Source organism: Emys orbicularis, chromosome 1 (genome assembly GCF_028017835.1).
Source record: "Emys orbicularis isolate rEmyOrb1 chromosome 1, rEmyOrb1.hap1, whole genome shotgun sequence".
In the NCBI taxonomy this organism is placed as follows: Eukaryota; Metazoa; Chordata; order Testudines; family Emydidae; genus Emys; species Emys orbicularis.
In genome coordinates, this window is record NC_088683.1 from 244668737 (window position 1) to 244683307 (window position 14571).

A 14571-nucleotide genomic window follows, 5' to 3' on the forward strand; every position below is an offset into this window, starting at 1 on the left:
GTTAATAATATGTAAATAATGCACATTTGTTTATAACGTGCTCAGATATGAAGTCTTCTGATCATTTGATGATAGAAACCTTAAACCAGCAACATTTTTTTTTTAATGGAAGCCCTTCTAAATCAACAATTAGCAATACAGTGAAGGAAAAATATGTGTTGGGGAAGCGATATGTTTGTCTTTGATACCTATGACCAATTCAGTTTTAACACATTTGTACAGCCTGGTCATTTAGACCCCGAACCTGCAACCCTTCACACACATGAGTAATTTAACATACCCGAGAAGTCATATTGAAGTCAGTGGGATTACTTGCATGCATAAAGTTATTTATGTACAGAAGGATGAGGATCACTGGCAGGATCAGGGCTCTGAACTGTCACCCAGTTCAGTTGCTCTTCACAGTTTGGGCTTTTGGGTCAAAAACTTGTGAAATGGTAACACTGTTAGTCCCATGAAGAGTTCATTAGATCTGCTGTACTTCCTCACAGGCTTTTTTTTTTTTTTTTTTTAAGAAGATGCAACTACAATAATTTCTTTTAAAAAGCTGTTTCTTTAAGAGTACAAAGATTATAGGAAGAACTATAGAACATACAGAGTTAAGAAACACAAGATTTTAGAGCATATTCAGTTTATATGTAGAATGAACTGCATAAATGTCGTCTTTATTCGTTCACCAACAATAATATGTTAATGCATGTCTGTCTTCCCTTAGTTGCAGGGCACGATTCTTCAGTATGTGAAGACCTTGATGGAAGTGATGCCTAAAATCTGTAGGTTACCTAGACATGAATATGGCTCTCCAGGTTGGTTTACCTTTGATGTTACCACCATTGCATTAATAAGAGGACATTAATTCCTGGCTTCCAGTATATTTTTATAAACAATTCATGTATGTACATCTCATTGTAAATTATTTGCTCTCAAATAGCCATTGGGCAATGAGTGTAGGGGCAGAATAGGAATTGTTTCTAAATTTTCTATTGCTCTCTTTCATACTTACATAGGGTTCCCTGCCTTGCAATTTCAGATAGCAGTTCTGTTTAAATCTCTGTAATCTAGTTGCCAGTTCTCTGGAAAAGTTTCCTGCTTATTTCTTGTCCTTGTCAGATATAAGATACAGTACATTAGACAATCTTCGAAGGAGTACTCAGTGCAAACTGGGATATAGTTCTGCAGAATAATTACGTTTAAGGTTTGCTGGGGGCGTCCTAGCCATTTAATGAGTCACAGTAGTTGGAGGAGAAGAAGCTACTCTGGAAGCTGGATGCCACAAAAGAGAATTAATTGCTAATTAGTATTTGTCATACTGTTGATTCCAATTTTGAAATGGCTTTCCTACCCCCAAACACCCCTTTTCCACAACTTCTAACAACACAAATGAATCCTTATATTTGCCACCCACCTTTAGAGCATTCTTTTATTTTTCCCGTGTTACTTAGGTTTATTAAACTGGAATGAGGTTGATTTTGCTCCCCATAGCATATTTGACTCTCACTGCAAAGGCTGAACCAAATCAAAGATTTGCTAAGTGTTCCTTCCTGTTTTTCTCTCTGGAGCATAGAAATGGATGAGTCATATCAATTAACCATTATAAAAAATTTGAAGTGTTTAGATGTCCTTTGTGCCTGGATTTAGGAATAAGCAACAGGTGCTACCATACATAGAGCCACGTAGGCCCCTACGTGGGGAGAGCCTGAATAAGGATTAGGAAGCTGAATTTCACCTTGGCGAGATTCCGTCAGAAGATTCTTTTTGGGGATGGGGTCCCTCCTGCCCTGAGGAATGAGCAGCAGGGAAGAAGTTGCCTGGGCTCCTTGGAGAAATCTGCTTAGGACTCCTCAGAGGACTCTTTCTACAGGAAGGATAAAACTCAGGAAGGGTAAAACTCATTTGTGTAGGAGACAGAGATGCCTTCTTTTGGAGCTAAACTTTCTCAGACCTCGGCACTTTCCTTTCCAAGTGCCATCTGCGTTTCTTCGACCTGGTCTTCACTAATAAAAAAAACCATAGCATAAAATACATTTAGAAAAAATAACATGTCATCTTCCCTTTTGGGGGGAGAGAAGGAGAAACCTCACATAGCAGATGCTAGTCATGTTCCTCAGTGCACTACGGGATGGTGCTCGGAAACCACAGGTGAGGAGTGTGGTATAAGAAACTGAACAGAAAACTTGTTTGGAGACTCAGGGCGTTCACATTACTCTCTGTGTGACCCTCTCCCCAATAGCAGCATTGATCCCTCTGGAACCGTACTATATTTTCATGATCTCTGTTGGCTGCTGCCCCAACCCTCTCTGCTGTGAGGGTAGGGGGGAGGGAGGGGAAAGCTTAGTGTGACATGGGGGAACCAGTGTTATTGTCTGTGGGGAGAAAATGTTGCAGACAGTAGCCATCCCTCTCCAGCCTCAGGGGCAGCTCCAGGCACCAGCGCAGCAAGCGCGTTCCTGGGGCGGCAAGCTGCGGGGGGTGGCCTGCCGGTCGCTGTGAGGGCAGCAGGCAGGCGGCTTTTCGGCGGCGTGCCTGCTGGAGGTCCGTCGGTCCCGCGGCTTTGGCGGCAATTCGGTGGCGGGGATGCCAATGGCGCGGCACCGGCGGACCTCCCGCAGGCATGCCACTGAATCCGCATGACCAGCGGACCGCCCGCAGGCACGCCGCCGAAAGCCGCCTGCCTGCCGTGCTTGGGGAGGCAAAAACATAGAGCCGCCCCTGTCGCTTCTTCCTCCCTCTGGCCTACACAGCCCTAACCCGGCAGACTGAGAGGGGAGGGATGTGTGCTGTACAGTCACTGCTCTGTCCTCTCCCTTCTGTCCCACCCTTCCCCGCACCAGTTTCTTCCATGTTTTGCTCCTCTCGGCTCACGTTAGTGGAGGGAAGCGTATAGGCCATAACTTCTATGCGCTGTCCATTCCTCCACCTCCTACAGCTCTCAGCACAAGTACCTTAAACAAATGTGTAACTGTACTAGCAATACGCATGGGTATCACTGAAGATACTCAGCTGCTATTTTAGTTCTCTGGTACAAACTCATTCACACATCACTCTCATTGTCTCAGCTGCCTAGCCACAAAGACCAAAGCTACTGCTCTGATCCAAAGCTTTAATGCATAAGGATCTGGGCTGGCTTAATGTACTGCACATTTATCAATTCAGAATCTATTTCCCAGTTCACATCTACATATGAATAGCCATCATTCTCTATCTAAGTACACTTAGTAAGCCCCTAATTACATTACACAGCTCAGAGTTTTCATTTGGAATGTTTTATTGGACGCCATTAATTATATAGGACTTGAGCAATTCCAATCATGTCTGTCCTTGCGGATTTTTAATGACTCTTTATCCATGCTAAAAGGAACAGAGGATGGAGATACGGGCAGCTGAGTTCAAGAGGCCTCCTTGCCAAAGATTTTGTTTCCATAGAAACGGTCTTTAAGTGGTGTGCAACTTACTCATCCTGTATTTTAGATAAATATTTTTATGACTGCATTAAACTAAAGGATTTTGGAGGTGAGGGGGCGACATTGCAGTAGCTCTCAAGTTCTTAAAGGAACACTGTCCTACATATTTAAGCATATTTTATTTATCCGTTTAAGTCATCTTAGAAATATAATTGTCCCATATTTATCTTTTTCTTTTCTATTACTAATTTCTTGTAGTGTTTGAATATGACTCCAGTTGTTTTTGATCATCTAGCCATACTAAAATGTCCTTGGGAATCAGAAAAAACGTGCTTATGTCAGCGCTGCTGCAGTGATAAGGTTAGATTTGTGCTACTGCTGGAAAACCTGCAGAGGGAAAGATTTAAAAAGGGAGCAGGGGAGTGGTAAAGACGGAGCCTTCCAAAATATAAACTCAGAGAGGGGATAGACTTTTTAAAAATTATTATTAAATAAATTAAATTACCACCTGAAGATTGCATTGGAGTAAACTTTTTTTTAAAGGTGTATGTCAAATTTTGTGACTAAATTTGAAAATGCATATGAAAATAGAGTCAGGGGGGCAAAACCTGCCTTAGGACAAAGTATGACCCAAAACACTGAAACTGTTTTTTCTATCCTTTAAAATATTTGGGACTGTTTCACCCCAGGTGAAATCTCTCCCACAGCAATTTGGGGAGTTGCCTCTTCTGAGTGCACAAAAACTGGAGTTCCAAGACACAGCAGAAGGGCTTTGACAGCAACTGATTCTTTGGGCTTTTTCAACAAACTGGGGGCTATGGGAACAGGAGCTCATCTGTGGGGAGGTGGATGGGGGGAGGAGGCTCACGGGAAGCCTGCTGGGGTGAGACTGGAAGGAAGTATGTTGTAGGTTACTCTGAAGACTCTCCTTTGGGGAGGGAATTTGGAGGGAGGCAGGGCTCACAGGAGTGTATTGGGGAGGGGATGTATGTCAGAGGTAGGCAGGAGAAGGCAGGGACTATTGAGGAGGTAGGGAGAAGGAAGGGAAGGCCCCTTTGAAAGGTCTGATAGTAGTTTACGTACCAAAATGAAGCTTTACTTTCAAGCGTTTAGTATTCTGAATTTGAGATTTCATTGCAGAAAGGAAAAGGAAAGAATTTCACTGAGGTCATTTGAAAGCTGATTGCCTTGGAGTTGGCCTTCAAATCTCTATATGTACTGGATGGGGGGGGGGAAATATTCTAGTTAATTGTCAGAAAACAAGGCAGAAATTGAAAAAGCATTTTCATCAGATGAAAACAAAATGGCCTTGGCTAGACAATAAATAATCTGCTAAATATGAAAAACAGAATAACATATTTTTTGTTCAGTGAATACAGTAAGCAATGTGTGTAATGCATGCAGGCCCTGATCATTCAAAAACAAATACATGTGCGCAGAGCATAATCCAACTGAAGTCAGTGGGACACAAAGCACATAAAGTTAAGTGTGTGTGTATTTCTTTGCATGGTCAGGGCCAGAGTTTGTATTAAAAGTTCTATGAGAGAATGTAAAATTAAAGGTTATGCCGTAGCACACTGCTTGTTAGGAGGCATTTTTATAATGAACAGTAGCAGAGATTTCATTTAATAATAAAAACCCAACAGGCACTGTGCAGAAAATCATAGAGCCCAGCTCAGTTCTTTGAAAGAACAAATGTCATTAGTCTATACTTTAAACATACTATAGGTAGCAAATTTTGTGTTCTTTTAGACCTTTGGGACATGGTTGACAAGAGCTTTTAGCTATGAAGCAGGATAGTTTTATAGAAAAGGAAAGGTAACCTTAAATGGAGAAATCCAACCCATTTTAAATTGCCTATGTCGACTTAATCTGTGTGCTAATTACTTTAGAAAGCCAGACCACATCACTGAAATGTGACATCTGCCATGTGAGCTCTTTTGAGATAGGATTTAGGAAGCAGAGATGGGGCCTAATCCTTTGTTAATCCTCTGCATTTACGAAATACATTTTATATCAAACAACCTTTGTTTCTGATGAGAGTGATGTAAGACAGCTACAGAGGTTATATGTATGAATAACATTAAATACTTCCTAGTTACAGCTATCCTCCCCAGCCTTGTACAAATGAAGGGATTTAATTAAAATTACTGTTAGCCTGGAAAAAAAACTAAATGTATTTATCTTGGGGATATTGTATATATTCAGATGATTCAATAACTTACAAATTTGCCTATTGCATTTATGTTCACAAATTAGTGGGAAGAAGGAATGCTGCAGACAAAGAAATAAGACTATCGCTGCCAGGACTCTTTGGTGATTTTAGTTTTTTTTAAAGGCTCCTAGAAAGGTTTCCTCCTTTTTTGTTGTATATTAATTGCTTAATCTTTTCCAAAAGTGACATATGTACTTCTTATGATGTGGTCAGATATAGATAAAGGTTGGTGTCACTGAAGCAGTAGCCGAAGCACTAGCCAAAACTTGAAGATATTTTCTGCTCTGATCTCAAGCAGATACTGCTGTTTGTACAATTGTTGTTTAGGGTTCCATAGCATCTGACTTACAAAGTTAGACCTGTAGGGGGAATTTGTTCACCCTCTGGGTAAGGTGGTGATTGCATATGGGGAATACTGGTAGTGTCATTTAATAACCACCCTCATCCCATGCTCATTCTGGCATTTATAACTTATTTTATAAAGAGCTTTAATCTAAAATTGCAGTAGCATAAATATTACAATTAATTTTACAAAGCCTCACTCTAATTTGAATCAATTAAGGATTTGAATTCCTCCACCTTGCCAGACGCAGGGTGAGTCTGACTCAGGGCTGGGGAGGGCTGCCTCAGGTGTGTGTGTGTGTGTGGTACTTCTCTGGGAAGTCCCATGGCAGGGACTGTGATGAGAGAGCAGAGTGGCAGTGTGTCACAGGGGAGTTGGAGGTAGACCTTTTCCCTCAGCCGTTCTGCTGACAGTTTCACTGTCTCAGGTCGCAGGAATTTATAAAAAGAAAAATCTGGGACAAAACCTTTTTTGTAAAACCAACTGGGCCAGGCCCTGAAAAGCAGGACATTCCTGGTGCCTGGGGACATGTGGTCACTCTAAATTGTAGATCCAGAGCATGGATTAAAACAAGCTCACTGTTTGGCAAAACAACATAATAAGCTTTCAGGGCTTTATTATTAGGTATCATGTAAAACTGAACACTAGAAATATTTTCAGCAAAACCTTTTTAGTGTCTCATTTGCTTCTTGTAGGTTGTTTATTGGAATAAACCAAAATAGGTAATATGCAGCTCTTAAGCCATAATTTCAAGTGCAGGTGAAAGCTAGCAGCATGTGAAATGGGACCCACCTAAATGTTTGTTTATAAAGGAAGGCCTTGTTATAACACATACTCCTTTCACAGCGTATCCTTTATGGAGACTGGGGCTATGCAAAGGAAGCAGATTTTTTTTTTTTTTTCAGAGTGGCTGCAAGGAGCTCTATTACTTGGTGTGGATATATAATACCCAGTATTTTATTTTATTTTGTTATACAAAATATAAACCTTATCAAAAGAAGATCAAAGTAACTTGATAATGGTGTGTAAGTACCTTGGTAGGGAGAAAATACCAAGTACTAAAGGGCTCTTTAGCCTAGCGGGAAAAGGCATCACAAGAACCAATAGCTGGAAGTTAAAGTCAGACAAATTCAAATGAGATATAAGGTGCATTGCACTGGGAGCTCATCTTCAGTTGCCACTAGGATCCCAAATGCTTTTCAGGGTCTCTGCCTTCCCGGATACAGTTCCATGTGTTATCCCACCCCCCTGCCCCCGCCTTCGGTAGCCATGGCTTGCATTCCTTGCATGAAAGATGCTACTAGAAAAAAAGTTGTACAAAGCTCTACAATTATATTCATCTTCAGTGAGCCAGTGCGGGACTTGATATCTACATCAACTTTTCCTTCTTGTTCCACTCCCCATCTCACCCCACTATCTGCTGTTTTGGTAAAGGGGAAACTATTTCTGTTCCGTATGATTTTATCCACTTAACTAGATTTTTTTATCAGGTGATTTCAGTAAGTTAATAGATGTGTATATGATAACTATTGAAATAATTAGCCTTGACTCCTCAAAGGTTTTCACCTTTTTTTCTTTTCTTTTAAATAAATATATATATATGCACACACACACATCAGGTATCCTGGAATTTTTCCACCATCAGCTGAAGGACATTGTCGAATATGCAGAACTGAAGACTGTGTGTTTCCAGAATTTGCGGGAAGTGGGAAATGCTGTGCTCTTCTGTCTACTCATCGAGCAGAGTCTGGTAGGTGCTTAGGAAGTTACTTTAACACCGTGTGTATCCAAAAACGTTCTTCAAAAATCGCTGTCATTGATGCCTTAAGCTAAAACTACAGACATGACTTCGGAAAGTTTTCTTCAATTGTAAAACAATCTCCCTTAAGAAAAAATATCTTTTGGGTGCAGAAACATTGGTGAGTTCTCTCACAGCCTTGCAAAGCTCAGACTTGGTACCAATGTATGGACGTGGTTGAATGCTAAGGAGAACCTTACCAGCTCCACTTCTTTCTCCGCTCCCCTCGCAGTCCAGTTTATGGGTGGTTGGGGTGTGTCTGTGCATCCTGAAAGCTGGGGTGGGTCGGTGAACCTTATCTTCACAAGGAAAGGTAAATTGCCACAGTGGTAGCAGATGGACACAGAGAAGGTAGGGAAAATCAGTCCTAGAATAAAAGTGTGAAATAATCAGAAGAGAGCTTTGGCTCACAGACAAGGAGTACCCTCTCTTGGTCTACACAATATAAGCCCCTCTACTTAAAATTAAAATAGAATCATGACTGTACGGTTTATATTATCTTCTGCTAGCACTAACCACACAAGCTACTGAAATTGTCTGTAAAAACCCAAGAGCCTAAAAGAACACACTTGGTAAAACTCTTTGCCGCATGTTTTGTTGTTAGAGCTAGTGCAACATTTTTGCCATGAAACATGGCATAGTCTGCCTAAGAGAGTATGTAGTCCCCCCGCTTGGGACATTTACCACTTGACTGGGAAAAAAATGTAGAAAACCTACTGTGGTGCACAGTCCTGCATTAGCAGTGGGAGTGGACTAGGCCTCAAAGATTTTTCCCATCTCTAACATCTGCAATTCTAGTGGACATTTTGAAATAAACTCATTTAGGGAAAGTAGAAAATTAAATCCTTGTTTCTCCATATACTGTCAATCATAGCTCAGGTGTTAATGCCATTGCTCTTCCTATGTAGGTTATTGAATATCAGTGAGATGGCACTGCACCAACCATGAATTTATGCATGCCCTCTTGCAACTCCATTTGATGGAAGAGTGCGTCTGAAAATATTTTACCAGTGAAAACAGATGCAACTTCCAAATCCCATATGTACTAAATTGGCTGTCTGTGGTTGCAATATTTTCAACACACTGTTCTCTATACCATGTAGTAATCTTCTTATCCTGTGCTCCAGCTTTTGCTTAGTGTTTTTTGGAGGAAGGTGGTAGTTAGTTCTCTCTCTGTGTGGGTACTTCTGGTCTCCTATTGTCATAAAATCTGAGTGCCTCTCAGGTATCTAAAAAGAGGAATAGCAATGTGTTGGGTTTGTATTCCGTGAGTCATGTATAGAAACTAATGTGGCACATAAGGTGGTCTTCAGGTTGTTGACGCCCTGAAATGGATACATCCTACTTATTTCTGTTTTAAAATTCTTGAGTTTTTGTTAAATTCCTATAGCCCTGTGTGGACAGGACAGATTAGTAGGGGAAAGGGGGATCACATATGGAATATTCCATTTGTTTTTTAAACTCAGAGTTTGTGTAACATATGACTAGATGACAAAGAAAATGAGAGAGCTGTTTTTTTCTCTTTAGAAACACAAACGTTAGCATATCAAGAATTTATGTGGCTCTATATTTAACTCAAGAACAGAGTGAACTGGCACAACAGACTTCATCAGTGAGCTCCTAGATGTTCTTAAGTACGCAATGTAACACAACATCACTATTAAGTAGTAGCTGAGGGCCAGGCAGTATATCTGCCAAGGCTGCAATGGCAACTCAAACATTTTTTTATTTTTATATTTTAAATTGCCAGAGGATGTTGTGAAGGCCAAAACTATATAACAGGATTCAAAAAAGAACTAAATAAGTTCAAGGAGGATAGGTCCATCAATGGCTATTACTAGGATGGGCACGGATGCAACCCCATGCTCTGAGTATCCCTAGCCTCCGTTTGCCAGAAGCTGGCAATGGGCGACAGGGAATGGATCACTTGTTGATTGCCTGTTATGTTCATTCCCTCTAAGCCACCTGGCATTGGCCAGAGTCGGAAGACCGGATACTGGGCTGGATGGACCAGTGGTTTGACCCAGTATGGCCTTCTTATGTTCTTAGATAATGTACAATGGGATGTATGGTGTGGGGGCTAAGGCGATCTGGGCCAAAGACTTGCTGTGTGACCAAGTCGCTCTCTATCTTTTTGCTTCAGTTTTCCCTGTCTGTAAAATAAGGATACACAGGGATGTTGTGAGGTTAAATTATGTGCTGCTTTGTGACCCTCAGGTGGATACAAGGCAGTATAAAGGGGGAAAATGTTATAGGTGGCACAGGTGGCGACGCCTATAGTTAAATTTGTCTGACATTTTCCATTATAAGACCTTGTTCTTCTTTGAATGCTTGCTCATGTCCATGCCACGTTAGGTGCGCGCATGCTGCATGCACAGTCGCCACAGATTTTCCCCTCAATGGTATCCGTCAGGCCGGCTCTAGCGCCCTCTGGTGCCACACGCTCGTGCGCCAGTAATAAGGGGCCCGGCCGGCCCTGTGCCCTCTCAGTTCCTTCTTACCACCTCTGATGATCACTGGAACAACTTCTCTTGCCTTGGCAAGGCATTCGTCGGTGGTTCTGTTATTCCGTCCTTTCACAAGTTTAGTTACCTTCAGTTTATCTCTATTAGTAGGAGTGTTATATACTTGGATCCCCACGTGTTTAGAAGGACATTCTCTGCCCTTGGGGCCGGGCATGCCCCGGTATCTGGGCTTCAAACCCTGCGCCTCCTGCGGCACGCCCATGACAGTGGACAACCCGCACTTCAGGTGTCTGAAGTGTCTCGGGGAGACTCACGTATGAGAGACCTGCTGCCAGTTCAAGCCTCATACGAAAAAGGAAAGGGAGGCTAAGCTAAGGTCCATCCTGATGGAAGCTGCACTCAGACCAGAGTCGGAGCCAAGCCAATCGGACTCTGCACTGAGTACCTCAGCATTAGTATGAAGTGCTCTTCCAGCGGCCACTCCTCTATGCCCACAAGCAGCACTGTCGACTCCACTCTGCTCACAAATGCCATTGAGTCCAGTGAAGCACCATCCTCCGACACCGGGTGAACATTGTGGCGCCAGCGGGATCGCGGTGCCATCCGCCCCAGAGACATTTGCAGTAGTCAGGGACCTGATGGCTCTCCTGGTTCCGCTGACACTGGCGGGGCAAGTTCTGGCACCGGTGAGGTCATCAAGCAGAAGGAAGCATGTTGCCCCGAGCTCCTATCCAGCACTGGTACCGACCAGAGGGAAACTGACCTGCTGATGTTAGCAAATACTTCCCTGCTCCAGCACCGTTCCCCGGACCCTCGGCACTGGCTGACGGAAGCGAGGGGTACCATTCCTCCGTGGTCCCCTCAAGCCAACTTGTCCGCAGAGTCAGAGGTGGAGTCCTGCACCCAACCAAGGGGCCAATACCAGTACACGACCTACGGTCTATCGGATCCCGGTGTGGGTGCTCCTCCAGGTGCCTGGCCCAGTGGGCAGTGGCCTTTTTCTGGAATCTGTTGGATTTCCCCCCGGTATCAGGACTGCCTTCCAGTCGTTTGTACTCGGTGGTGTCTGAGAGAAGGGCCCCTCTGCCCCACCATCTGGCACCCGACCCGGGCTCCAGTACCAAGCCTGGTACCAATACTCAGGACTTGGGGCTGCATGATGTGGTCTGTGCAGAAGAAGAGGAAGAAGGCCCGCTGCCAGTGCAGGCCTCCTCCTCCCCAGACAAAGCTGTGTTGGAGCCAAGCGGCTCGGCATTGCAGGATGATTTTAGAGCTTACCAGGAGCTATTGGAAAGGGTGGCTTCTAAGCTAGGGCTGGAAGTGGAGGTGTTTAAAGAGTCCTCACACAGCCTGATCAACATCTTGGCCACAGCGGCCCCGTCAAAGGTGGCCCTACCCCTCAACAAGGCCGTTATGGGTCCAGGCAGGTCTCTATGCCAGACCCCATCCTCTCTGCTCCCCCACTTAAAAAGAATAAAGAAAAGTACTATGTTCCCATCAAGTAGTATGAATACTTGTATTCTCACCCCCTTCCTGGGTCCCTTGTGGTTGCAGCGGCCAATGAAAGAGAAAGGAAAGGGCTGCAAGGTGTGACACCTTCCCTCCTCCCCCCCCCCCCCAAAAAAAAAACCAACTGAAGGACTCAAAGAAGCTGGACCTGTTTGGTAAAAAGATTTATGCTACTGGTGGGTTACAGCTCCACATCTCCAACCAGAAAGGCCTTACTTGGGCGGTACAACTATAACGTCTGGGACTTCATGTCAAAATTCAAGGACTTGCTGCCGCAGGAGTCCAGACAGGAATTCTCCGCTCTGGTGGAGAAAGGGAAGATGCAGCTGACATGGCTGCTAGAACAAAGGCATCAGTAGTGGTCATGCAGGTTCAGCAGTCCATTCAGAACTTTCCGTTTGAGGGAAATTGCAGACGGATGCAAATTTCCATGGACTGAAAGATTCTAGAGCCACCGTCAGGTCCCTGGGCTTCTGTGCCCCAGCATCTTAGGGAAAGCACTTAAGACCTCTGCACCTGGTCTGCTTCTTGGCTCTGCCGCATCGCCGAGACCTGTTTAAGAAATGGGCAGAGGTTATGAGCACATGCAACTGCCATCTTCCACCTCAGCCTCATTATCGGGCTCACACAAATATCCAGGAGTCCCCAAGCAGAATTTTTTTGAATGGGCACTTGAGGGTGTTATATCAGTTCCCATACCAGATCCTGCCCTTCTCCCCCTCCCCCCCCCCCTTGTTTTCAGACGACTCTCCTATTTCAGCCTGGAGTGGTCCCTCATCAAATCAGACCACTGGGTGCTGAGAACAGTGGAAGAAGATTGCAGGTCCCCTCCGCAATCTTCCTCGACGGGCCCTACACAGTCGGCTCCCAGGCACCCCGAGTCATCAAAGCACTCATTTTGACGAGACACTCGAGGTCAATATCGCAATCCCCCCTGCACTAGATCCAGCTACCCCCATTTTCCAACCACCTTTCTTATTTCCTGGATACCTGGACCCAGATCACCTAAGACTGCTGGGTTTTCAGCACAATAGAACTGGGTTACACAATCCGGTTCCTGTCCACCCCATCTTTCCATCCCCCCTCCCCGTCCCTCTTCAGTGACCCTTCTCATGAGCTCCTGTTGGAGTAAGAAGTCCAATCCCTCCTTTAGGTGGGAGCTGTGAAGGAGGTTCCCTTTCACTTGAGAGGAAAGGGGTTCTGTTCCCGCTAATTCCAAAAGCCAAAGCGTGTCTTAAGACTCTTTTTAGACTCATTTGGCCTTGACTACTGCAACATTCAGATAGTCCATTTAAAATGCTACTGCTACGATCTTCCTGGCTCTTTGTTCTGACCACAGCACCCCTCTCTTGAATCTCTCCTCTGGCTCCTTTTTCGCCTCTCCAACTCACATAAACTTCTTGTCTACCTTTGCAACGTAGCCTCATCCTACCTAGCTGATTGACCACCCCCCTCCATTTCTCTGGCAGCATTCCCAGCCTTTACCACCCACCAGTCAACCTTCCCCATAAGCACCTTCATGCTACCCACATTGCCCTTTATGCATGGGGGAACAGCTCCCTGACGCTATCCATACAGCCCTCCTTAGGCTAACCTTTGCCATGATGACTATGTTATTGTCTGCCCATCAGCAGGCAAGGATGTTATGACTGTCCCTCTTCTCCTTCTTTTTCCTGCTCCATTACTCTAATTTCCCCACTATTGCCATTCTTCTCCGCCCATTAAAAACACAAAAACCTGTCACTAACAAAGCTGTGCCAGTTCTTCATCGAATGTATTTGCTTATAGGTTTTTGTGAGGGAAGGAGGGCAAGGAGAGATCCAAGGCACCCCTGGTTTGTGCAATGTACTTGACCTACAGAAGCAACAACTGTGTGTGTGACACCCTCTAGTGTCCCGGAGCCCTACCCTTCATCTGCTTGTGTCTTTCGCAGATTGTAAGACCTCTGGTCAGGATTGCCTCCTATCTGTGTGTGTACAGGGCCCAGTAGTACCATGGGGCTCCAGTCCCAATTAGGCCTTTGGGTGCTACCACAATGTAAATGTACTACTAATACTACTACTACTACCAGCATCTAATTAGATGGACTGTTAGAGAATTTCACTCATTGTGGGTAAATTATTTAATTTCCTTGGAAAAGGGCCAGATCCTTGTGTTTGACTGAAATAAGTCATGGAACATGAAGTCGTCTCTCCTCTCTGGGGGTTGTTAAAACCATTAATGTCAATGAAATATAAAAATGAAAACATACTGTTTCTCAAATTTTGTTCTGAAGAGGCCTCAGATGAGTCTAGCTCTTATCTCAGCTGCTGCTCTTGGCTGTTTCATACACTGAGAACATACAGGGATTTCCAGAAGCAAACGCATCCAACTTCATGGATATTTTTTAATATTTGTGAAACATTTTTTTTTTTTTATTCCTTATATTTTAAAGATTTGAAATGTTCCAGCTGGGTCCCCCCTCTCCCTTGCCATTAGTCTCCTGCATCTGAGACTTTGTTTCTGGGTGATAATAGGTTATGGGAACAGTGTTGGTAAAAATAAAAGCATGACTCGCTGCTTTGTTCACATTTGTGTGTGTCTACACAGGATCTGTCTGCCACTTTAACACAGAACTTCCTCATTCTGCATTCGTCTTTTCAATAAATAGCCTCTGTCCTTTAAGAACTGCCAACTCTGGGTGGGAGTAGAGTTGCTGTAACTCTTTGTGAATCCAGGGTAACCCGCAGAAGCCAAATTGCTGCTAAGTACTTCTGTGAAAAGGGAGCCAAAAGCACCATGTGTTTGTTCTAACTGTAGGTGCCTGGTGCCCTCTGGTGTCAGCCACTATTTGTTAGAGA

General features: G+C 44.0%; 1 protein-coding gene across 7 annotated transcripts in view; it reads left to right on the forward strand.

Moving 5' to 3' along the window:
* The window catches only part of CYFIP1 (cytoplasmic FMR1 interacting protein 1), a 92193-nt gene that overhangs the window by 69361 nt on the left and 8261 nt on the right, over positions 1-14571 (forward strand). For all 7 annotated transcript variants that reach the window (XM_065402482.1, XM_065402524.1, XM_065402507.1 and 4 more), the window contains 2 exons: positions 716-806; positions 7579-7709. In XM_065402482.1, coding sequence (XP_065258554.1) covers positions 716-806; positions 7579-7709 — 222 coding nt within the window. The remainder of the gene's footprint in view (positions 1-715; positions 807-7578; positions 7710-14571) is intronic.